This window comes from Remersonia thermophila, chromosome 2 (genome assembly GCF_042764415.1).
Source record: "Remersonia thermophila strain ATCC 22073 chromosome 2, whole genome shotgun sequence".
Taxonomy (NCBI): domain Eukaryota; kingdom Fungi; phylum Ascomycota; class Sordariomycetes; order Sordariales; family Chaetomiaceae; genus Remersonia; species Remersonia thermophila.
Genome location: NC_092218.1, coordinates 1 through 21,520, shown reverse-complemented (window position 1 = coordinate 21,520; position 21,520 = coordinate 1). Strand labels below are relative to the sequence as shown.

Sequence of the window (21,520 nt, the reverse complement as noted above, 5' to 3'; positions counted from 1 at the left end):
GACGTCCGCTTGTTGCTGTCGTGAAATAGGGGTTGCTGCTGTCCGATAGATAGGTGCCCAACAGGTCGATCGAGGTTCTTCGCCGCAATGCCACGGACTTGCACGTCAGGGCAGCCGCGCTCATCGAGTGTCGTCTCGCGGGGCAGCCGAAGTGCCGTTTGATGCCAGCAGCAACGTATCGTCGTCAATCGTCGGTCGAGGGACGCCGCTGATCGGGTCGTCAAAAACAAGAAAACATGTCAACTTCAGCCCCCTTCAAGTGTACTCTACGCCTCAGCTGGGCACCTGCGTCGCCGTCTACGCTGTGCTTGGCGCCAGTCCGTCGTCCGCCTGGCACGGCCCGGATCCGATTGGGCAAGTCGGACTCTGGCGGGAACCAATCTGCCGGTTTCCGGGACCTCCAGAGAAAGCTTGGGCCACCATTGTTCTGGCAAGCGGATCGGAAAATCTGTCTCTCCTGACATACGTGAAGTCTTGAAGGCTATGGGGCTGCTCCACGGTGTCAACATGGAACCTAACCGCATCAGGATCGACGACTTTTTCATCTGCAACCTCCATGGCGTCTTCGCCACGACAGGGCCTCGTTTCCCAAACAGACGAGCGATACAAGCAATGCAACCTGGCCCCACAAACGGTTCGAGTCCAGTCCATCCTCCGGTGTTCGGCATGGGCGTGCTCCTCTTATCTCTGGGCATCCCTCCATCAGCTGTTTCACAAAGCCAAACGCAATTGGCTGCTTATCCGTCCTCGAGCTACCCGCGGATCCTTATCTAAGTTCATCCTAACACCCGTCAATCCATCATGTAAGCGGTCCATTAGGTCGCAGCATCAGCTCAGATCTCGCTGGGCCCTGATTGGTCCCTTCTTCTCCGTCTTCCAACCCTCTTCGGCCAGCCCCAAACCCGGAGCACTCTCAACGCTGGAACTTCAGCGTGCCACCAGCAGTGCGCTAAGTTCGGGATGTCCCGATATCACGAGCGACCCCCATCCCGTCCAGAAGTTCCATCATATCAACTACTACTACACACTATTGTCAACCCAAACTCTATGATATTGGGGTTGTGGGCAAGTGAACAGCTCGGATCCTAACATCGGGACCCCCATCTTCATCGCTGCCCTTGTCACCCCCCCCCCCCCTCTCTTCTTCTCGCCCATCGCCCATTCGCGTACCTTGACGCCTCCGTTTGACCGTTACCTCATTCTGGCGAAACCCTTCTCTCAAACCATGACCGATCGATTGGGTCTTATCACCTACGCCGGCCCTCCCTCTTGTGCCACCCCTGCCTCAATGTTCCCGAAGTTATTATGATGTTGCGTCCGGTAGTGCTCGTCCCCACCCTGGCAGCCAACTCCCGCGGTCCATGTAACTCGAACCACGCTGCTGGGTGGATAACTATGGTGGCCGACATTGGTTCCCAGCCTTGCTGCCATCTTCAGCGGCTGTTGTGGCTTTCAACTCGGCGATAAGACGAACCATTCCGGTCGCATGAACCTCTGGCGCCTTCAGTGGGGGAACGGAATGTGCTGCAACTCCCCCCAGATTCCGTGTTCCGGTTTGGGCCGGGGCGGTGGGATGAGGGTGCATCTGCATGTCTCTCCAGGGCAGCGTCACAGCCCAAGATGGATATGACGTCTTGCTTGGTGTCAATTCCTTTCCCAGCTCCCTGCGCTGATAATGTTGGTGCGGCGATAAAGCACCTGTCAAGATAAACCCGGCGAGCGGGTGGCGTGGGTGGGAGCAAACATGGGAGGTCGCCAGGTTGGCATCGATGGGCCTGTGGGCGGCTGATCGAGATATAACGTGCTGCCAGCCCTCGCCGTTCAATGCGTGCCACCTGTTCTCCAAGCGTACCTCTGTCTCGGCCAAGATCGGCACGCCTGTGGTACACCATGGATCACGCACCGGAAAACAAAGACCATATCGCCAAAGCCGCGCTTAACCAAGGCGTTGGCTACGGCATCGTGCTGGGGCTTGGAGGTGTCTTCGCCTTGGGTACGCATTATGGCGCAACGGCCTCTTCTTCCAGATTCATGCGTGGTGCATAATACTGATGCTGGGTTCCAGGCATGATCGCGGTCACCTACATCCTGAAGAGGTTCAATCGCGAGCTTCAGACGTCCGAAATGTTCAATACGGCAGGACGAACGGTCAAGTCGGGATTGGTTGCGTCCGCTGTCGTCTCATCGTGGACCTGGGCGGCCACTCTCCTCCAAAGCACTGGCGTGTGCTACCGCTACGGCGTTTCGGGCCCCTTCTGGTACGCCTCGGGCGCCACCGTCCAGATCTTGCTCTTCGCCACCCTTGCTATCGAGCTCAAGAGGCGTGCCCCGAATGCCCACACGTACCTGGAGATCATCAAGGCTCGGTATGGCACCGTTGCCCACATCGTGTTCTTGGTGTTTGGTTTGGCCACCAACTTCCTGGTGTCTCTTATGCTCATTGTCGGCGGGTCGGCCACCGTCAATGCCCTGACGGGAATGCACACCATTGCTGCGAGTAAGCCGCCTCGATCTTGTCATTCTTGGCCCACGGCAAAGTGACTAACACTTCGAGCCAGTCTATCTCCTGCCTGTCGGTGTCATCGCCTATACCATGGTTGGTGGTCTTAAGGCCACCATCTTGACGGACTGGGCCCATACATTCATTCTCCTCCTCATCATCATAGTTTTTGCCCTGACCGCGTATGCATCGCACGATATCTTGGGCTCCCCCGCGAAGGTCTACGACTTGTTGGTGGAGGCTGCCCTCCGCCACCCAGTCGATGGAAACAAGGACGGTAGCTATCTGACCATGCGGTCCCGCGAGGGTGCCATCTTCTTCGTCATCAACATCGTCGGTGAGTGCGGCCTTTTTGTCCTGGAGCCGGCCCCCGTGAGGCTGTGAGAATGCCGAACTTACCGGTTTTGTCATCAGGCAACTTTGGCACCGTCTTCCTCGACAATGGGTACTACAACAAGGCCATCGCTGCCCACCCGGTCCATGCCCTCCCTGGCTACATCATCGGCGGTCTTTCCTGGTTTGCCATTCCCTGGCTTACTGCTACTGCCATGGGCCTCTCTGCGCTTGCTCTCGAGAACAACCCTGTTTTCCCCACTTACCCGGATCGCATGGCCGATGCTGATGTGAGCGCCGGCCTTGTCCTCCCATATGCTGCTGTTGCCATGCTCGGTAAGGGCGGTGCCGTCGCTACTCTGCTCATCGTCTTCATGGCTGTCACCAGCGCCTTTTCCAGCCAGCTTATCGCCGTCAGCACCATCTGCACGTACGACCTGTACCGCACCTACTTCAATCCTCAGGCCAGTGGAAAACGCCTGATTTACATGAGCCATGCTCTCGTCGTGGGCTATGGTGCTTTTATTGCCACGTTCGCCGTCGGCCTGTGGTATGCCGGCATCTCCATGGGTTACCTCTACCTGCTCATGGGTGTCATCATCTCTGCTGCTGTGCTCCCTGCCACGCTTACTCTCGTCTGGTATGTTTCCGCCTGGTATCGGACCTCAGCGCGATTCCATTGATGCTGACTTGTGCGATAGGTCTGGACAGAACAAATGGGCTGCGGCGCTCTCGCCTGTTCTGGGTCTCGGTTGCGCGCTGACCGCCTGGCTCGTCACGGCCAAGAAGCAATGCGGCGAGCTCTCCATCGCTTGTACCGGTGCCAACAATCCTATGCTGGCAGGCAACGTCGCCGCTCTGCTCTCCCCCATCCCGCTAATTGCCATCTTCACCCTGATATTCGGCTTTGACAAGTACGACTGGAAGTCGATGCTCGAAATTCGCAAGGGCGATGACCACGATCTGGCGGAAGAGGCCGGCCTGAATCTTGAGGAGATCCCAGGCGGCAACGCCGGCGAGCCGGAGGCGGAGCAGAAGAAGCTCGAGCGCGCCAGCAAGATCAGCAAGACCGTCACGGTTCTCATGGTGAGTTGTGAATCCAGAGCAATGCACACACTGGTCATTATTGGTCGCTGACAACGGAGCAGACACTTGGGTTCCTGGTCCTCTGGCCCATGCCGCTTTACGGCACTGGCTACATCTTCAGCAAGCCATTCTTCACCGGCTGGGTCACCGTGGGTATCATTTGGATCTTCTGCTCCTTCATTGGTGTCGGCCTCTTCCCTGTCTGGGAGAGCCGTGAGACCTTCGGTCGCACCGTCAAGGCCATGTTCCACGCTGTTACGGGCAAGTCGAAGCCCACTATTGAAGCGCAGGAGGTTGAGACCCAAGGCTCGGGCACGGCCACTCCCCCGGAGAAGGCTGGTGCCAAGGAGGCCATTGCTTCGTCCTAAGGTTCATGCCGAGGTCTACTGGTCGGTTGGGGTTTTTTGGATATTCCGCAGGGGTTGAGGATGCTTTCTGTGGCGCGATGACGTCACTTGGAACCTCGACTTCAGTTCCTACATGCCATGTTTTGTCTTCTGGTCGACTGTCGGTCAACACAGGGTGGCCGGCTTCTGCTTGGACGGCTGAGTGGCAAGTGGTCTCTTAGTGACTGAAACACATAGTTTGTAAAGATACCCCGTTTCTCAGATGTTCCATCGCATATGGTCCCTGTTTAATGGCGATAAAACGAAGTGGCAACGTAGAATGAAGGATAGACAGCCCATGTCCACTGACCAACTGGAGAATCCTTTTTTGCGGAGTATTATTGGGGTGTCACCCTCAGGTCTCCGGCCCAGCCCACGACGGGACTTAGGTCATTGCTTCCAGAAGGCAGTGTTCGGGATCCACGTAGAGCCACAGCTGTGTGGCCGAATGGTGAGGCAGAGATTTACTTTGATGTTACGATACAGGATTCCCAACTGGTTACAAAGTCAATTCAACACACTAGAAGTGTCTACATCCCCCTGCCCTTACGCCCCGGATCCCATGCTGATGGTCAGTCACGGTCCTGTTTCCGTGCTCTGGGTGCTGAAGTTCCGATCAGGAACCTATCAGACCCTAAGCTTGGAGACATTTTCTCCAGAACTTTCTTGACAGGTCTCGTTGTGGAACGTAGATCTGGTAATAGCAAACTCAATGAATATCCACACCTGCATCTGAGAGTTTCGGTTGTGCTGCAGGCCCTCCCTAATAGTGTGAAGAGCATAGGGTGATAACGGTGTTGGCATGTTTCCAGCGGCATGGAATCGCAACCTGCATTGCACAGTCCTGCCCACCATAAGCACAAGACTCGGTCCCGTTGCTAATTAGCCTCTATTTTCTGGTCATCAGCGTTGTGCCGTGACTAAAACACTATGTGAGCTCTCTCGGCATCTCCAGGCTGGCAGGAGGTATTAAAACCGTATTACGAGACGCTCTCTGGTGGCTTGCTGCCTATGCTATAATTAATACTTTGGATCATGACTCAACATTGGCTTTTGACAACAATGTCACCCCCTTGGAATCTGCGTCCATGAGATGCGGAGAGGACGCTTTCCTGATTTTTGCCAACGACGATCTTGATCCATCCACACATTGGATCCTCCGAGAGGAGGCAAATAGCTGACCTCAGAAAAACGAGTCCTCTCGCTGGAGTTTCACAGGGCCTAAGATCGCGTCTTCATCGCATAGAATCCATGCTAAGGACTCGTCGCTATTACTAGCCATCAGGCAGCACAATTGTGAGCACGGAACCAGCGTCCGGCAGTTGAGCGAGAGGTGTGACGAGCTTGTGAAAGGGCCGACACCAACTTTTTGACACAAATGAGGTTAGGCCCCATCTGAGGTCTTTGCCAAGGGTGTTGAGCACTGAAAACTCCGATCCCAGACAAGCGGGTCAACAGAGCTGCAGCGTGGGCGTGCGGGGCAGGAACGCAACGCAGAAAGATGATTGGCGGTCCTCCAGCATGTCGCACTTCTGTGGAGTGCTACTTCGTTCATGATGGAGCTGCTTTCATCTGATGGACGGCAGCACGGAGGGAATAGTTGTTACCTTAGGCAGACGATAGCAAAATCATCCCACGGCCGTTAGATGCTGTGGCACGGTAAATGCACCCGGTCAGACGTGCGGTTTGGTTTATTGCGGCCTGGACCGGCAACAAGGCAGCACCTTTGCTCGGGCGTTTTGCTGTTTTGGGAGGAGCATCCATCTTGGCAAAGGTGCAGCGGCCGCCCTGGCCTTGAAGATCAGCGGCCGGGGATTTGTGACAGGGGCCGTCAAGTTAAAGTTAAGGCAGAAAGTGGCACAACCTGGAACAGCTACCCGTCGTCTCATCACAGCTGCCCGGGTGCCAGGCTGCCGTCCATGCTGTTGGTGTGCTGAAGACTGAAACGAGCGCGCGCCTCTCACAGACGCTCGCTTAAGCGGCCAATGCTTTGAACTGACATGATTCTATCCCCGGCGAGGTGATTGTCGGGTCACGCAGCCGAACCTGCGGATCAACACCTGCCTGGGAGAACGTCAACCCCAGAGACCGGACCGTGTTGACCACTCACTGCGCGAGTTGGAGAATTGGTAGCTTTATTTGCCGCCGGAGAGACAAGAAAAACAGATCATTGGCGAGTTTACGAGAGATAAGATAGCTTTGCCATGGGCGTCTGAGGTCAAAGACTGAATACCTGCTGAGAAGGCAGCTTTCAAGTGTTCTCGGAACGCATGCAAATCTTTCATCAACCTCTTCGACTTGAACATGACCTGCTACCCAATCCTCTCCCCGTCGATGCTGATCGATGCGGCCGGCGAAGGGTACGGTACCTTAGATACGGTAAGCATTGGTCCTGCCAAGTACGCAGTAAGGTACCTTACCTCCCTCCACCCGTGTGCTTGGCAGCCCGAATCCATTCAAGCTAGGGGCTGAGACGTTCTGCCAAACCGGAATTTTGCTGCCTGCGCCACCCCCAGACAAGTGAGCCTGGACGTCAATGACACCAGGGCGAGTGCCAATGTTGATAGTTTGATGTTCCAGGGATCCACATCGTTCATCATCGGGGGTCTTGGGAGGGTGGGCTTGGTCAACATCTGGACCCGCGGCCAGGCACAAACTTTTCGAATCGATGCAGCCTGCAGGGTGTCAGACTCCCACCGCTGAAAACTTTCCTGGTTTCCGGTCCGATACTGGGGTCAACCGCGGCTAAGCATATCGGACGGTCCGTAGCGACTCTGACGCACGGCGGTTAACCTTCCTCCTAGCAGGGGCCATGGTAGAAGCTCCCTAGGTTCAGCCCTAGTGATGCTCTCTTGTCGCACACCCCTGCCATGTCACCGTGCCGTGCCGCCGCATCGGGGTTGGTGGGAAGGTTGAGCTTGTTTACCATCATCACCACCCCTGATGATGATATTTTGAGATGCCTTGTGTACATGCCTGATATGGCCGGCGGCCGACTAGTCCTTGGCTCTCTCAGCCAACAACATTTTCAACCAGCAGGCCGCCGAACATCGCGTTGATATCACACCGTTCCCTGCCCCTGAACGAAGCAGACCGGCGATCTCTTCTAGCCCGTTTGACTTTAGACTATCAGCCGACCCTCTGTCCTACAACATTTTTCTCCGTGATCCGATCCGATCAGCAAGGCAGACACGATGATGCGGACCAAGTCCATTCAGATTACCAAATGGGGAACTGCCTGTGCCCAGTGCGCATCCGCGAAAGCAAAATGCTCGGGCCGAAGCATCCCCGGTTCCAAGTGCGAGAGGTACGGACTTCATGACGAAAGATCCAGACCGTGTGCACCACATCCTACGCAATGACTGCGAGACAGTGTGAGGTGAAACTGGGTCACTACGGGATAATGCTAACTCTTGTATTGTCCTAGGTGCGAGCGGCTGTTGAAGCAGTGTACCGACCAAGTACACAAACCAAGGAAACCCAGACAACCGAGGCACCATTCATCACAGTAAGCCAAGCGTTTATGATTGTATATTGGCGGTATCAATGTTCGGGATGTTGACGCTTTTGAAAGAACGACGGATTCAGGTAGCCCGTCTTTTGACTTCGACTCGGTGATTTCCACCCCTGAGTATCCCTCATCTCCCATGGCCAGTGGTGACCTGGTGGCGGAATCGTCTTCCATGGGAAGCTATCCTTCACAAGATCGGCCGTTCATTCTCCGAACATCATCACCACGCAACCATCAAGGCAGAGAAGGTGCGATCGACATGGCCCCAGCATCCTACGGCGACGCCTCGATGCATCCGGCTCGCGGGTTTGTTAACCGTCTTCAAGAGATGGTCCTTGAAGGACGCGAGGATGTTGACCAGGTACTTCTATCCAAGTATCGGGGGGAAATGATGCCGCAACACCCGTTCGTCATGATTCCATATCAGGTCTCCGCCTCCGCCCTTCGGACACATCGCCCGTTTCTCATGGCGGCAATCCGGGCTGTGACCAGTTTTGATGGTTTGCAGCCCATGCGGGAGCGCATGCAAGTCATCACAGCAGCTATTGCGGATCGTATGTTTCGCCAGTCTGAACGGTCCTTGGATCTTCTTATGGGCATCGTTGTCATCCTTGGTTGGCACCATTACCATTGTGGGAGGCAGAGCCAGCTCAACAACCTGCTCTGCCTTGCTGAGTCTCTTATTTCCGACCTAGGCTTGAACAAAGCCCCACTCCTCCAAGAAAATGGGGAAGAGGGTGTCAGGGCAGTAGAGGAACAGCGGTTGCTACTCGGTGTTTGGTATCTTCGGTCATCGTAAGTCGAATGATCTATCATCCGGCCCCGTCAGTGGTTAACCAACAGAACTAACCGCATCACACAGAGCTGCGATGCATCTTCAGCAGCTGACATCAATGCCCTTTACGTCGTACATGCGTCGATGTCTGGCTGAGGTCCAAGAGAGAAAAGATCACGAGCTGGACGAGATTCTCGTGCATTTTGTCAAGGTACAATTTCTCTCCGAACGGGTTGCGGTCCTCAAAAGCCCGCAGCTCAAGAGGGCAGATCATTGCAATGACAGAGTGCCACTGGATGGGGCCGAACAGGAAAAGGAGAGTTCTGAGCGGGGGGGTGCGTTGGTCGGCTGTCAGGCATACTTGGACAGGTTGGCCAGGGAGCTCCCAAGCGCGCTCAAGGATAATGGTATGTGCAGGCACAAGCGTCTAGTGATTTGATGTAGTGTCACTAACAGCGCAACAGCAATGATGGTCACGCAATTGAACACAGTCGCGCTGCGCTTGGCCGAGGCCGAGGGCGTCGAGGTCCTCCACCCTGCTGCTTCCAACACTTCGGCATCATTTCATTTGTCCTTCAACGTCAACTCTCCGACAATCGATGCGCTTCTCCAGGCCACTCACTCAGCGATTCGGTGTTGGTTTCATGCGTGGATGTCCAGCGTTCCCGTTTCGCGGTATCGAGCACTCCCGGCGCACGCAATCTTCCAGCTGCTCTATGCCGTGGGGGCGATCGTCCGGAACCAGCCGCAAGCCCGTGCGCAAGAACCGGAAGGTCAAGCGGCAATGTCCACGCACCCAACAGCAGCCCAATATATACCCCATCACGCCGAAGATGCCGCATCAATTTTGAACCGTCTGCTCAGTCTGGGGACAACGACAGGTGCCGACTTGGATAAATTCTGGGTCGCTCTTGGGGAGGTGCATGAGGACGAACACGTCCAACGGTCCGTGATATCTGACGCTAGATCCTCCATGGAGGAATACTTACCGACGGGTGACGATGCGTTCCATGATGTTATGGGGGAGAGGGATCAAAGGAGCCTGCCACCGATCAACGGCCCATACTCAATACTGCACAGTCAAACCAGACAGACAGCCTTCCAGGCTGACACGCTTGCTCCATCATCCGGGATTCGGGCGCCTGTTCCCACGCAGGGACAATATGAAGAGATGCATCTGTTGTCGGGGTCTGCCTCCGCCGTTCCTGGGGCGTCGCACACGCCACAAGGGCATGCCGGGGAGTGGGGGACGCAAGGAACCTGGGAGGATGGTCCATCAACTTGGCCTGCTTCCCAGGATGCTACAAACACGAATGCACCGGAACGTATCAACGAGCGGATGTGGGGTGCGAGTCAAGGCAATAACCCTTCATACGACTGGGGTCCTGACGATCATGGAATGAGTTATTGAGGAGGTATAAGGCTGGGGCAGGTTCCTCCAGGCAGGTGCGGACATCTTAACTCCATGATAGAACTAGTTATGGAAGAGATATTTGACATGATGATACGCTATAAGTATTCACGTTTCATCTTCTACTCTTGGCTGCGCCAATTCGGCCACCCCCTTGATATGAGCCGAATGTTAACTCATTGGTGCCTCATCATGGCGTGCCTCACTGGCTGGGATTCTTCCAGATCATCGAGTAATGTGGGGTAGAACCCAGTGTAACGGTCTCTCTCATCTCCTCGAACCCAAGGGACTTGTACAGAAAGCGGCCGTCAGGGCTGGCAATGAGATAAATGTCAACCCCGTCCTTGACAGCTTGGTCAATCCCGTACTGCACAAGCATCTTGCCGATGCCACGGCGGTGGTGCTTGGGATCGACAGCAATCATCATAAGATCTATTGTACCCTTGTCAGCTTGTCTATGGTGACGGAGGAGGATCGAGCCGAGGCCGCGACGTACACCACATTTTGCTGTGCCCGTCTGGGCCAAGGGCTCTTTTTGTCTCTTCGTCAATCACGCGCATCATTTCTCGAAGCGCATCTTGGTCCAAGCATCCAGGTATCTTGTCTTGGTCGGCCTCAGCCTGTGCAGACCCCTGGACCCCGAGAGATGGAGGGTCCCACTGAGCAAAGCCGACGACTTCTTCAGGACCGTCCCCGTTGTCGGGAACATCAACGACAACGACCGTCGGCTTGCCCTCACGCATGCGTCGCACAGTGCGACGAGCGCGCCATTGTACCTCGTCCGAAAAGGGATCGCCCGTTTCCGACTTGTGATGCAGATGAGGAGGGAACACATCGCTTGAGACAGTGGCTGAAAACGCGGTCGCCGTGATGTGGCCGATCCGGACCGCATCGTCCTCAAGGGCGAGGCGAAGACGAAGAGGCATGATGTTCAAGGCTTTGAAACTAATAGATAGCGTACAGACTGTATACGCAGCGATGGTACTGGACGAAGGAGGAACCGGCTCGTACTCTTCCCTTGCCGCAACTTATAGCTTTGGTGGTGAACGGCTCCAGGCATGACTCAACCGAGGCTTTTCTGGCGGAGACAACGACCATTCTGGAATAGGAAGGTATCCGACCTCGGTGCTAACATGTCTATACGTAAAGGATTCAGCTACCTACACGTAGGTGCGTTGCCCATGCCAAACTTTGCATATTAACCAACGCTTCTGATGCCAAAGCCAGGTATTCGGGAGGTCCCTGAACTTGTTGGCCCAAGTCAATTTCCGTTATTAAACCTTAGCCCTGCGTGCATGATTCCTTTGCATTCGTAAGCAAACCAATCTACTGCCCTTAGTCTGAACGAAGCTGGATAGAACGATCCGGATCTAATGACACATTTACGATGAGCAAAGACGTAGCATAGTGTGACAGCAAAAACGGATCCGCTGATGCTGCCATCAGCTAGTGCACCATATATACCTGCTACTGCAACACACCCCCCAGACCGAGGCGATTAGTCGAGGTCTGAGTCCCCTGGTGCACTTCTTTTACCCTGACTTGGAGTTAGAGGAAATTTCATCTCTATCCTCCATCGCACCCCCCAGGGGTGCCCGGGTGTTTTATTTATCAGACGCCACCCTAAAAACGTCCTTTTCTGGGTGTCAGGGGTGCAAACACAGGTTTCGAACTCAGAGCCTTCTCATTGTATGTGACTTTTTACAGAGCAGGTAGCACTAGTTATCAACATACCGCTGCGTAAACAGAAGAGAACCGGGCTCATAACTGTGACAGCAAAAACGGATCCGCTGATGCTGCCATCAGCTAGTGCACCATATATACCTGCTACTGCAACACATAGGGCTTTACCTGATTTGGTTTTTCGATAGGGGGGGAGGGGGGGGGGTTGGATTTCACCTGGTTTCCTACCCAAGCTTATATTTCAGCGATTTTTGAACAATGACAATGGTTTAGGTATTACTGACTTACTGCGTAGATAGGTACCTATACATACCACTCGCCCTAACTTTGGGAGTGGATTACCTGGTTTCGCTTCGGTTCACTTCCCGACATGCCGAGTTTCCGAACATTGTGCGAATGCTAGGATAGGTCGCAACGAAAGGTCCAGAGTCCAAGAGACGCGCAAACGGCGGCAACGCCCACCGCTGATGGACAGCAAAAGTAGAAGTGTTAACAACTTTTCTTGATACCTCTTCCCTCCAACCTTGGAAGCCGGGACATCCCGAGGTAAGGTGTTTTGACGTTCGATTGCAGCCATCTCCTGCATCCGACGAGCAGGGAGCTTGACACAGCTGCAACCCCACTTCCAGTCTTAGGCTAAGACCCAAGTGGACACATTTCGGTGGTGGGTGAAGAGTCATCCATCCTCAGAGGCAGTATCGCTGACGCGACTGAAGTTCAAAAACACTGCCCCAAGAAGCGGTTCACAACGACCATCACCAAACAAGGGAGACCGTCGCCCCCAATCCATCTGCATCATGGCCAACGACCATATCCTGACGCTGTCCTGCCCGGACAAGCCCGGCATCGTGCACGCCGTGACGGGCATCTTCGCCCGCGAAGGACACAACATTCTTGACCTGCAGCAATTTTCAGACCCGACAAGCGAAAAGTTCTTCATGAGGGTTCACTTCGGTCCGACGCCAACGGAGTCGACGGAGCATCTGCGGCCGGCTTTCGACGCGCTCGCGACCGAGTATCAAATGACGTACGACATCCGACCGGTCGCGCAGAAGCCGAGGGTGCTCATCATGGTGTCCAAGATTGGTCACTGCCTCAACGACCTCCTGTTCCGGGCCAAGACGGGGCAGCTCCCCATCGAAATCCCGCTCATTGTGTCCAACCATCCAGACTTCGCGCCGCTCGCTGCCAGCTATGGAATCGAGTTCCACCACCTCCCCGTCACAGCAGCGACCAAGGCAGACCAGGAGAGCCGCGTGCTCGAACTCATTAAGCAGCACGGCATTGAGCTGGTTGTTCTGGCACGTTACATGCAGGTGCTCAGCCCAAAGCTCTGCGAGGCCATGTCCGGGAGGATTATCAACATTCACCACAGCTTCCTGCCGTCCTTCAAGGGGGCCAAGCCATACCACCAGGCCTACGATCGCGGCGTCAAGATCATTGGAGCCACGGCTCACTTTGTTACAGCGGACTTGGATGAGGGTCCAATCATCGAGCAGCGTGTCGCGCGCGTCGACCACAGCATGAGCCCCAAGGAGTTGGTTGATGAGGGATCCAACATTGAGAGCCAAGTTCTCGCAGCCGCAGTCAAGTGGTACGCTGAACGCCGCGTCTTTCTGAACGGAAACAAGACCGTTGTGTTTTGAAGTGTTTCCAGATGGATAGCCTGGGCTCTGGATGTGGGCTAGGAGGACCATTGCTTAGGACCGAAAACTGTTCTTTAGGTTGGTTGGGAAATTTAGCTTCCATGGGGTGTCTTATCAGCTTCCAGTACCGCAACGACTGGCCTGGAATTGTCTCGATCCAAATATCTCCTCGCTTGATATTGCTCATTGGTTTCACATAGATATATTGTCTTGAGACTCTTCTTGTTCTGGGTGAATTTGAATCAGTGCAGGTACCCTGGATAATCAGTTATCAAGTTCCAGGTAAGGTGAGCACGCGGTTTCAGTCACGTATCCTCCATTGGTTGGTGGGTTACCGTCGTATGTGACGCTGACTCGGTACAGTATGGTACGGGCTCATCGCAAAACCTGACACCCCGCCACCGATGGATATAGTAGACGGGGGCATGGCCATGACATCATCCGGGCCGTTGCCGCAAATGCCATTGGAGGAAGCTTGTCGCTGACAGGCAATCTAGACGGTGAGCTGCAGAAACGTTCGCTTGCAGCTTCCTTCGTGCAATCTGCTGTGGCGACCCTCGGACGAGGTCCCGATCTGAAAGATATACCTATCCTCTGGGCGAACGGACCACGAAATCCACCACCAATGTTTCTCACATCACGGTAGCCCCCAAGCTTTCTCGTGCGCCCTGCCGGCCAACGTCGCCATGGTTCGTCCATCCCACGTCGACACAGGCGCACCGCCGATTGCAAAAAGTCCCCGGCCACAGCTTTCGAGATTCCGTACATCCGGTCGATCCGGCTCCTTTCACGCTGGAGAGCCCTTTCCTTTGCCGCAGCCCACCGATGAAGCTATCGCGAGCAGCAGCCGAACCCGACGTCGGAAAGCCGCCAACGAGCGCCGCCCACTGCGCCGACAATCGAGCGCAAAATACCATACCTTTCCTACTCAACCACCACCAGCGCCGTCGGATACCCGGTCATGTGCTGGAGAAGGGCCTCCGTGGTCCAAAAGGCTCTTTCGCACTCGCACCCCAGATGCCTCGGACAACGAACCAGGCGGCTTTGATGGGGCTTCTCGGGATACATCGCGCACCGACACCACTCCGCTGCCATGGATGCAGCTCGGTCTTCTGGCTCTGCTCTCCCTCGCCGAGCAGACAGCCCTAAACTCTATTGGCCCGTATCTGCCATCCATGGTCGCCTCTTTCGAAGACATTCCGGACGGCCAAGAGGGCTTGTACGTCGGCCTTCTTGCGTCGGCATTCGCCCTCGCGCAGCTGACGACAAATCTTCTCTGGGGGTATTTCTCAGATTGCTACGGCCGCAAGCCTACCATGCTGTTGGGGACCTTGTTCCTCATGATCTGCTTTCTCTTCTTCGGCTTTTGCACCACCTATCCTCAGCTTCTTATCGTCCACATCGCTATGGGCCTGCTCAACGGGAACGCGGCGATCGTGCCAACATGCCTTGGAGAGTTGACAGACCGCACGAACCAGAGCGCCGCCTTCACGTGGCTTCCTGTCGTCTATAGCCTCGGCAGCATTACGGGCCCTGCTCTCGGTGGATTACTTGTCGGCGTGATCGCCCGGCAGGACTACCCATTCATAGCACCCAACATACTATCCGCAGCTCTCTTGCTCGCCAGCGTCGTAGTCCTGGCGATCTGGTACGAGGAGACTCTTCGTTTATCAGATCGTGCCGCTACCAGGCCCCGAATTGTCTGGGTTGAGAAAGCGGGGGCGTGGCTAAGGACAAGCTGTGCCAGTTTCTGGCAAGCAAAAGGGAAGAACCTGGACCTCCGTGGGCAGGGTGTTCCGCACGTCAATCCCAGCGGGGACAACAACAGTGACGTCTCCGATCTGTCGGGAGACGAAACACAGCGCTTCATGGAGACCGCGGGTGGCACCGACGGCGACGATAAAAACGCCTATGGTTCCAAACGAGTCTCGGTCTTCCATGAGCTGCGAAATCGAAACACCGTGGCTGTCCTTGGAACGTATCTTGTGTTCCAGGTTGCCAACATTTCGTACAACTCGTTGTACCCAATCTTCGCCGCCGCTCCTGAGCCAACAGGCCGTGGCCTTGGACCGGGAATCATTGGCGTCAGCCTGTCGATAGCAGGCCTGGCGACTATCTTGTTTCAATTATTTGTGTTTCAGACGCTGAAGGCTTGCATGGGAAATCTTGGTACTTACCGGTACTCATTGTTTGGCATGGCCATCAGCATGGCGATTATGCCGTGGATGGGTTATACTCATGGAAAACCGCCGTTGGGTTTTGGAACAGCCCGCATCTGGCTGTACGTAGAGCTGGGTCTCACCTTGACGCTCAAGAGCATCTGTGCCGTGGGCGGTCTCAGCAGCGTCATGCTTCTGGTAAGTCTCAGCCCCATGTGTTCTCCATCCCTGTTGCTTAGGAATGGGTTCCTAATCGTTCCTAGATCACTAATTCCGCCTCTTCATCCGAAACCTTGGGCACCCTCAATGGTCTCGCCCAGAGTCTTTCCGCTGCCGGCCGGAGCGTGGGTCCGTTCTTGTCGGGCAGCCTGTTCACGCTTTCGATGAGAGTGAGACCGAAAGGGGAAGTACTTGCATGGGGTCTCTTTGCCGGGGTAGCCCTCATGGGATGGCTGGGATCATATGCGATCCGCAACTCGGGGCTTGAAAGCGCCGACTGGGGGGAAGATGAGGATACCGATGGGTCAGACGCAGATGATGAGGAGCCGCAGGTGGGCACTTAATTACTTACCTTACAATGGATCATCGATCCTACAAAAGTGTATCCTGCAGTATAGCCTTTGAGAGAACTGAGTGTCTAGGCACCTACGTAACTGTGCATTAATCACAACACAAGACAGCTGGTCTTATTGGGCAACGATCAAAAACCAATAGTACATAGATTTCCACAGTACTTACTGAGTGATCAGTTGCGAACTTGCAGTAGTTATATTCAGCGTTATCGTCAGAGCACGATACTTATGAATTGACGTCGGGCTACACACACCTTACCCAGAGTAACACCTTTCGTTAAGCCACATCGCCGGTGTTGGAGGGAACATTCGATCAATTCGTCCGTAATCACAGGAAATCGATGACGTCGCTTTTCCTAAGCAGGCATCCCATTCTATAGAACATACAATGACGTTCCTTGACCACTAGGATGCGTAATTGTCACAATCTCATTCACGAGGATGCAAGTGGCCCCGTCATGCTATGCTATTGTTAGTAGATATCTTGACTAACTGATACTGCACAGCATGCAATGATGGCCGCTTTCAATGTCACTGCGTTGCTAGACGTTGGATATCCGGAGACGGCATTCCGCGACCCAATGGAGTCAACATGGCGCGCGGAAGCCGTGGACCCGGCTAAACTCACCCCGACCGCCATCACCACCAAGATTCAGGCCATGGCCAACTTGAGGCCGTACCGCAGCGTCGAGGACACCGACGATACGCTGGAGGACTACTGATCCAAACGCCACAAAAGGAGCGTGGAATCGGTCGGCCCGATCAAAGTGACGAGACACAAAGAAGGTGCAGCGACTCATACCCAGTCTTAGATGCGATGCCTATTATTGAAACGCTCCTCCAGACATCTGGAACTGGAGGTTTTCGGCTTTCGTCAATATTCACAGTGTCAAATAATTCTGTACCTATTCCCGATCCCCTCTTACTTTTAGTTTGAAGCTCTTCATGCATCGCATTAATGCCCCCAGGATACTACAGCACTACCAAGAAATTGCACCGATGAGACTGAAGATTTGTCAGATGGGCAAGTGACAGCTGTAAGCTCCAGGGACCACCAGCATGAGGCAGAGCTGGTCAATTCATATCCTGTCCGACCCGAAAAAATTCAGATTCTCAAACTAAATTTCGGACCTATGTTTGCTAGGGGGTTGCAGTGGGAGCAACCCTGGAGATATGATAGCAGCAAGACACGGGATACCAATCAGCGTGAAATGCCCCTATAGCGTCAATGGACCATTACGTTGAGTGAGTAGTCAAGGTGAAGACCTCAAAGAATATATCTGGCAACCCTAGAAAGGCCATGTATGTGCTTAAGATGGTGGTGCGAAGAGCGGGATGAGGAATTGATTCCAGAAACGATCCCGGCTTAGAGCCGCGAGGTGTTTCGACAAAAGCAGGATGCGTTGACCGGAACGTCAGCAACTGCCAAAGCCAGCTCCAGTTGAGGCCGGATGATTCGGGCTTCGTTCGCCCGGCCGAGACGAGTCAAGCACTCATGAGCTCCATGAAGAGCCCAGACGTTATCCCTGTGCTGCAAGCATCGCGGCAGGGTATTATCGTAGCCCAGGTCGGCCATATATACTTCCAATGCTTCATCCACGCGGCCCTGCTCTAGGAGCAGCGCGCCGTAGGCATGTCTCGTTGGCTGCATCCATCCCCACGGTTCATCGTAGGGGAGGGAGTCGTCGCGTTCGATAGCCCGGCGCAGGTGCTCAAAACCAAGGTCCACGTTGCCACGACGATACTCCAACTCACCATCCAGCATAGAGGAGGCGATAGCAAGGATGTCGCGGCACGTGTTATTGAAGATGGTCCTTGAAGATGGCACTCGTTCAATAGCCTCGCGAAAGCGACACTGGTACTCCTCTGCCTCACTTATCCTGCCTGTGTTGGCCAGCGCAACGCCCTTGCCATAGTACACCATGGCCGTCGTGGTGCAGTACAGGTCGCGGTCTTTCGGAAGGCCGAGGTCAATGATGTCCTGCCAACGGCCAAATCGGACCAGGACATGAATCCTGATGGACATGAACCCCTCGAGCCAGTCAGCCATAGGGGGCGACTTGATGCGCAGCAGTGCTTCCGGCAGCGTGGCCTCAAGGCGCTTGACCATGTCAAGGGCGATTGCGTACTGCCCTGCAAACATGGCGGCGTAGATGGCGAAGTGGAAGTTATGGCATCGATAGAGGGTGTAGAAGTTGATAGCGCCGTCCCGCTCGATGTATTTGTTGTCGGCCACCACGGCTTCGATGTTGGACCTCACCGCACGCCGGTAGTCACCGCAGAGGATGTCGATGTGGCTCGGCATGTGGTTGAGGTGTCCAGCATCAGGGACCAGTCCGCGGAGTGTGTCTGCCGCTTTCAGCGCATGCTCTGGATGGCTCGACATTTCCATCAGGTGGATGTACTGATGAAGCATGCCCGGATGCTCGGGGAACCTTGCCAACCCCTTTTCCAGGGCAGCCTTGCAGTCCAACGTTCGTGCTTTGTCAGCGGGCTCTCCTGTCCGGGTATCCCAGAGAGCCCATGGCGTAAGATTCATCAAGGCATCGACGTATAGTGCCACCACGTTGGGATCATCAGCATGCTGCTCGTAAACACGTTCCATGGCTGCCGCGTACGCGTGGTTGGCGGAGCGGCCCTCCTCCGGATCCAGACGCTCTCGCGGGTAACGAGAGACCAGAGCGTGCACTAGGCCTTGCTCCAGCGGCGTTGCAACGGAGGCGGCGTCGAGCGCCCGGAGGACTGCACACCGCGCCTCCCGGACACTGTTCTCCAACTCAGTATCATCAAAGGAGCCCCATGGTTTGTTGTAGTTAGGCCCGAGGGCATACGCGATGCCCCAGTGTCCCATGGTGCAGGAAGCATCCTCAGCCACAGCACGCTCGAAGCACTTGACGGCTTCTCCGTGATTGAAGGCGTAACACCAGACAAGGCCCCTATTGAACCATGTTTGGGCGGTGGAGCTGGCCGTTGTGATGGGCATGTGAAGAGGCCCGAGGTTGTAGTAGCCGTCGTCGATACTGGTCGAGGCCGGGGTCAACCTAACCAAATCCAACCCCGAGGGGCCCGAGACGTGCTGTGGCGCCAACGACGGGCACGTTCCAGACGGGTCGCCTTTCTTAGCGCTGCAAGCCATCTGTAGGCGTTGTATTGATCGACGGGACGATAGGATAGCGGTGCACGATGGCGGTTCCCCGGTTTGGAGGAAGACGCGTAGCGTAACCGGCCGAGTGGGCAGGTTCGTTGCAACGCCGAGAATCAAAAGGAAATAGGAGGGTTAGCTGGGCAGGAACGATTATGCGTTGGGACGTTTGGCTCCTCGCTCCAGGTCCTCCGGCGGCAGGTGGATGATGATAACGTTAGGCTTATGACGCTGTGCAACGCTGGCCTACCTACGGAAATGGAACAAACGGGGAGAGTCCATTCTCGAGGCGTGGATCGACGGGGTAATCGAATTCGCCCGACTTGGCGGTCAGCACCCAAACGTTCTGCCCCCGCTGTCTCCACTGTCATCCAGGGGTGTCACGTGTGGGCAACATGCTTGACAGCACATCTCCTGCGGGGACGGGCCTCCGCTACCAGGTCGGGAAAGAAAGAGGTTCCAGTCAAAGTCCCAGGCCACCTAGCGCCCCGCAGAACCCCCAAAGCCAGCCATCACTATCTTACCTAGCTACGAGATGCAATGACACCCAACAAGATTGGCAATGCCTGGTCCTAAGCCACTGCTCATTGCTAAGGCTTACTATGCTGGTAATAAGGCGGGCGGCATCGTACACCGAGGTTAGCGTTTCACCACTGAGGAACAAGCAGGTACAGACGGCAAACTGCAACGAAGAGTTCATTCCGTGACAACCATGAGCCGCGGTGCTCTGTGGCGGAGCAGCTTGCAGCGTTGCGACAACGCGGTGGGCCACAGTAATCCCCCTCTCGACATGACCTTGGCGTGCCATCGCGCAAGCGGCCAAAACACCTGGCACCGACAAGCCATTCTCTATGAGGCAGGTTGCGGTGGTAACCTCATTGTCACTTCACACACAGATGCATAGCGGGATTTCCATCCTTCGGTATCCAGTTTAGGGGGGGGACATGTTGAACTGACTTCCGAGACTCGGAGGGCGGCGTTGAGTAGCAGCTCCCACCACGATATAAAGCCATCGACCATGCACCTTGGAAAAGTCAATAGAATGATGTTTGTTCACTGGCGAACCCAGACAACATCCTATCCTCTAAGATTGCCTGCTCCAGCCATCCACCATGAAGCTGCTCGCTCCCATCCTGTGCCTGGCCTCGTCGGTAATGGCCCTCCCGGCCGCCGACAACGCCGGCGCCTCTCTTGTCTCCCGGCAGTCTCTGAACCAGATCACGGACCAGTACCTGTTCAGCATTACCCTCCCTGCCTTCACGGCCAAGCGTAACGCCAAGGATCCCAAGACCCTGGACTGGAGCTCGGATGGGTGCAGCAGCTCCCCTGACAACCCGTTCGGCTTCCCCTTCACCCCGGCCTGCCACCGCCACGACTTTGGCTACCGCAACTATAAGGCCCAGAAGAGGTTCACCGACGCCGGAAAGCTCAAGGTTGACAACCAATTCAAGACCGAGTAAGGCCAACTCATCTGGATAGAAAAAGTATGAAGTTGTCGAAGCTAACCCAACCTAGCTTGTACTATCAGTGCAGGTCGACCAGTGTCCGTGTTGTCTGCGAAGGGTTGGCTGAGGTTTACTACGCCGCTGTCCGTGCCTTCGGTGGCAGCACCCAGAACAAGCGTGATGACGATCTTGTGAGGATCTATGAGGAGAAGGTTGCGATTTACAACCAGCTGGTGGCCGAAGCACAAGCCCGTGGCGAACTCTGGGTGCTGGAGTAGGGTGGATATCTGAAGGAGGATCAAGAATAGGAATATATAAGTTAATCATGTATGACATAGCCACGTTGGAGGTTACTATCTGTACTCAAAATTGGTCTCGTGAATCAACACTTCATCCGCTTATGAAATCCACTCTTTACCATTGTCTTGGTTAATTGTGAGACCCGGCTTTTCCTACTTGAATATGAGGTGATACCGGAATTCTTGTACAACGTCTTTGTTGTGTTTGACTGTCATGACACTGTGAACTGCTCATTGCGGAGCTTCCTTCTACTTTGTTCAACCTTACTCGAATTTCTTAATGTGTTATGGTCCATACCCTCCGGGAGCCCAGACGGATTTCCTGGGTCCTCAAGAGGTCAGCTTCGGGCAATCTGCCACCCCCAACTGACTGCTTGGGCACATGCAGGCGCACGATCCCCGCCCCTCACAGCAACCGCTACTAGGCAGTTCCGGTACGTTCTCCTTCTGCTGACCAACCCATTTCAATGCAAATTTGCCTGCTGAAAACAGGGTTAGGGTTAGGGTTAGGGTTAGGGTCAGGGTTAGGGTCAGGGTTAGGGTTAGGGTTAGGGTTAGGGTTTAGGGTTAGG

General features: G+C 55.0%; 7 protein-coding genes across 7 annotated transcripts; 5 read left to right on the top strand and 2 right to left on the bottom strand.

Annotated features, from left to right (window-relative positions):
- Positions 1–1,890: 1,890 nt before the first annotated feature.
- On the top strand, positions 1,891–4,287 carry VTJ83DRAFT_1458 (uncharacterized protein; the record flags this gene model as incomplete). Its single annotated transcript, XM_071007619.1, has 6 exons — positions 1,891–1,993; positions 2,066–2,497; positions 2,559–2,837; positions 2,915–3,473; positions 3,535–3,919; positions 3,982–4,287. The coding sequence occupies 6 exons, from the start codon at positions 1,891–1,893 to the stop codon at positions 4,285–4,287; spliced, it is 2,064 nt and encodes a 687-aa protein (XP_070867998.1).
- Positions 4,288–7,499: 3,212 nt separating this feature from the next.
- Positions 7,500–10,002, top strand: VTJ83DRAFT_1457 (uncharacterized protein; the record flags this gene model as incomplete). The annotated part of the gene is made up of 5 exons (XM_071007618.1): positions 7,500–7,612; positions 7,733–7,813; positions 7,880–8,611; positions 8,679–8,998; positions 9,056–10,002. The coding sequence occupies 5 exons, from the start codon at positions 7,500–7,502 to the stop codon at positions 10,000–10,002; spliced, it is 2,193 nt and encodes a 730-aa protein (XP_070867997.1).
- A 202-nt stretch (positions 10,003–10,204) lies between these two features.
- VTJ83DRAFT_1456 (uncharacterized protein) lies at positions 10,205–10,928 on the bottom strand (the record flags this gene model as incomplete). The annotated part of the gene is made up of 2 exons (XM_071007617.1): positions 10,205–10,434; positions 10,499–10,928. The coding sequence occupies 2 exons, from the start codon at positions 10,926–10,928 to the stop codon at positions 10,205–10,207; spliced, it is 660 nt and encodes a 219-aa protein (XP_070867996.1).
- Positions 10,929–12,482: 1,554 nt separating this feature from the next.
- Positions 12,483–13,331, top strand: VTJ83DRAFT_1455 (uncharacterized protein; the record flags this gene model as incomplete). Its single annotated transcript, XM_071007616.1, has 1 exon — positions 12,483–13,331. The coding sequence occupies one exon, from the start codon at positions 12,483–12,485 to the stop codon at positions 13,329–13,331; it is 849 nt and encodes a 282-aa protein (XP_070867995.1).
- Positions 13,332–14,017: 686 nt separating this feature from the next.
- Positions 14,018–16,053, top strand: VTJ83DRAFT_1454 (uncharacterized protein; the record flags this gene model as incomplete). The annotated part of the gene is made up of 2 exons (XM_071007615.1): positions 14,018–15,688; positions 15,754–16,053. 2 exons carry the CDS (start codon positions 14,018–14,020, stop codon positions 16,051–16,053), a joined length of 1,971 nt encoding a protein of 656 aa, XP_070867994.1.
- A 1,375-nt stretch (positions 16,054–17,428) lies between these two features.
- Positions 17,429–19,198, bottom strand: VTJ83DRAFT_1453 (uncharacterized protein; the record flags this gene model as incomplete). The annotated part of the gene is made up of 1 exon (XM_071007614.1): positions 17,429–19,198. The coding sequence occupies one exon, from the start codon at positions 19,196–19,198 to the stop codon at positions 17,429–17,431; it is 1,770 nt and encodes a 589-aa protein (XP_070867993.1).
- A 1,118-nt stretch (positions 19,199–20,316) lies between these two features.
- VTJ83DRAFT_1452 (uncharacterized protein) lies at positions 20,317–20,927 on the top strand (the record flags this gene model as incomplete). Its single annotated transcript, XM_071007613.1, has 2 exons — positions 20,317–20,660; positions 20,720–20,927. The coding sequence occupies 2 exons, from the start codon at positions 20,317–20,319 to the stop codon at positions 20,925–20,927; spliced, it is 552 nt and encodes a 183-aa protein (XP_070867992.1).
- Between the last annotated feature and the right edge of the window lie 593 nt (positions 20,928–21,520).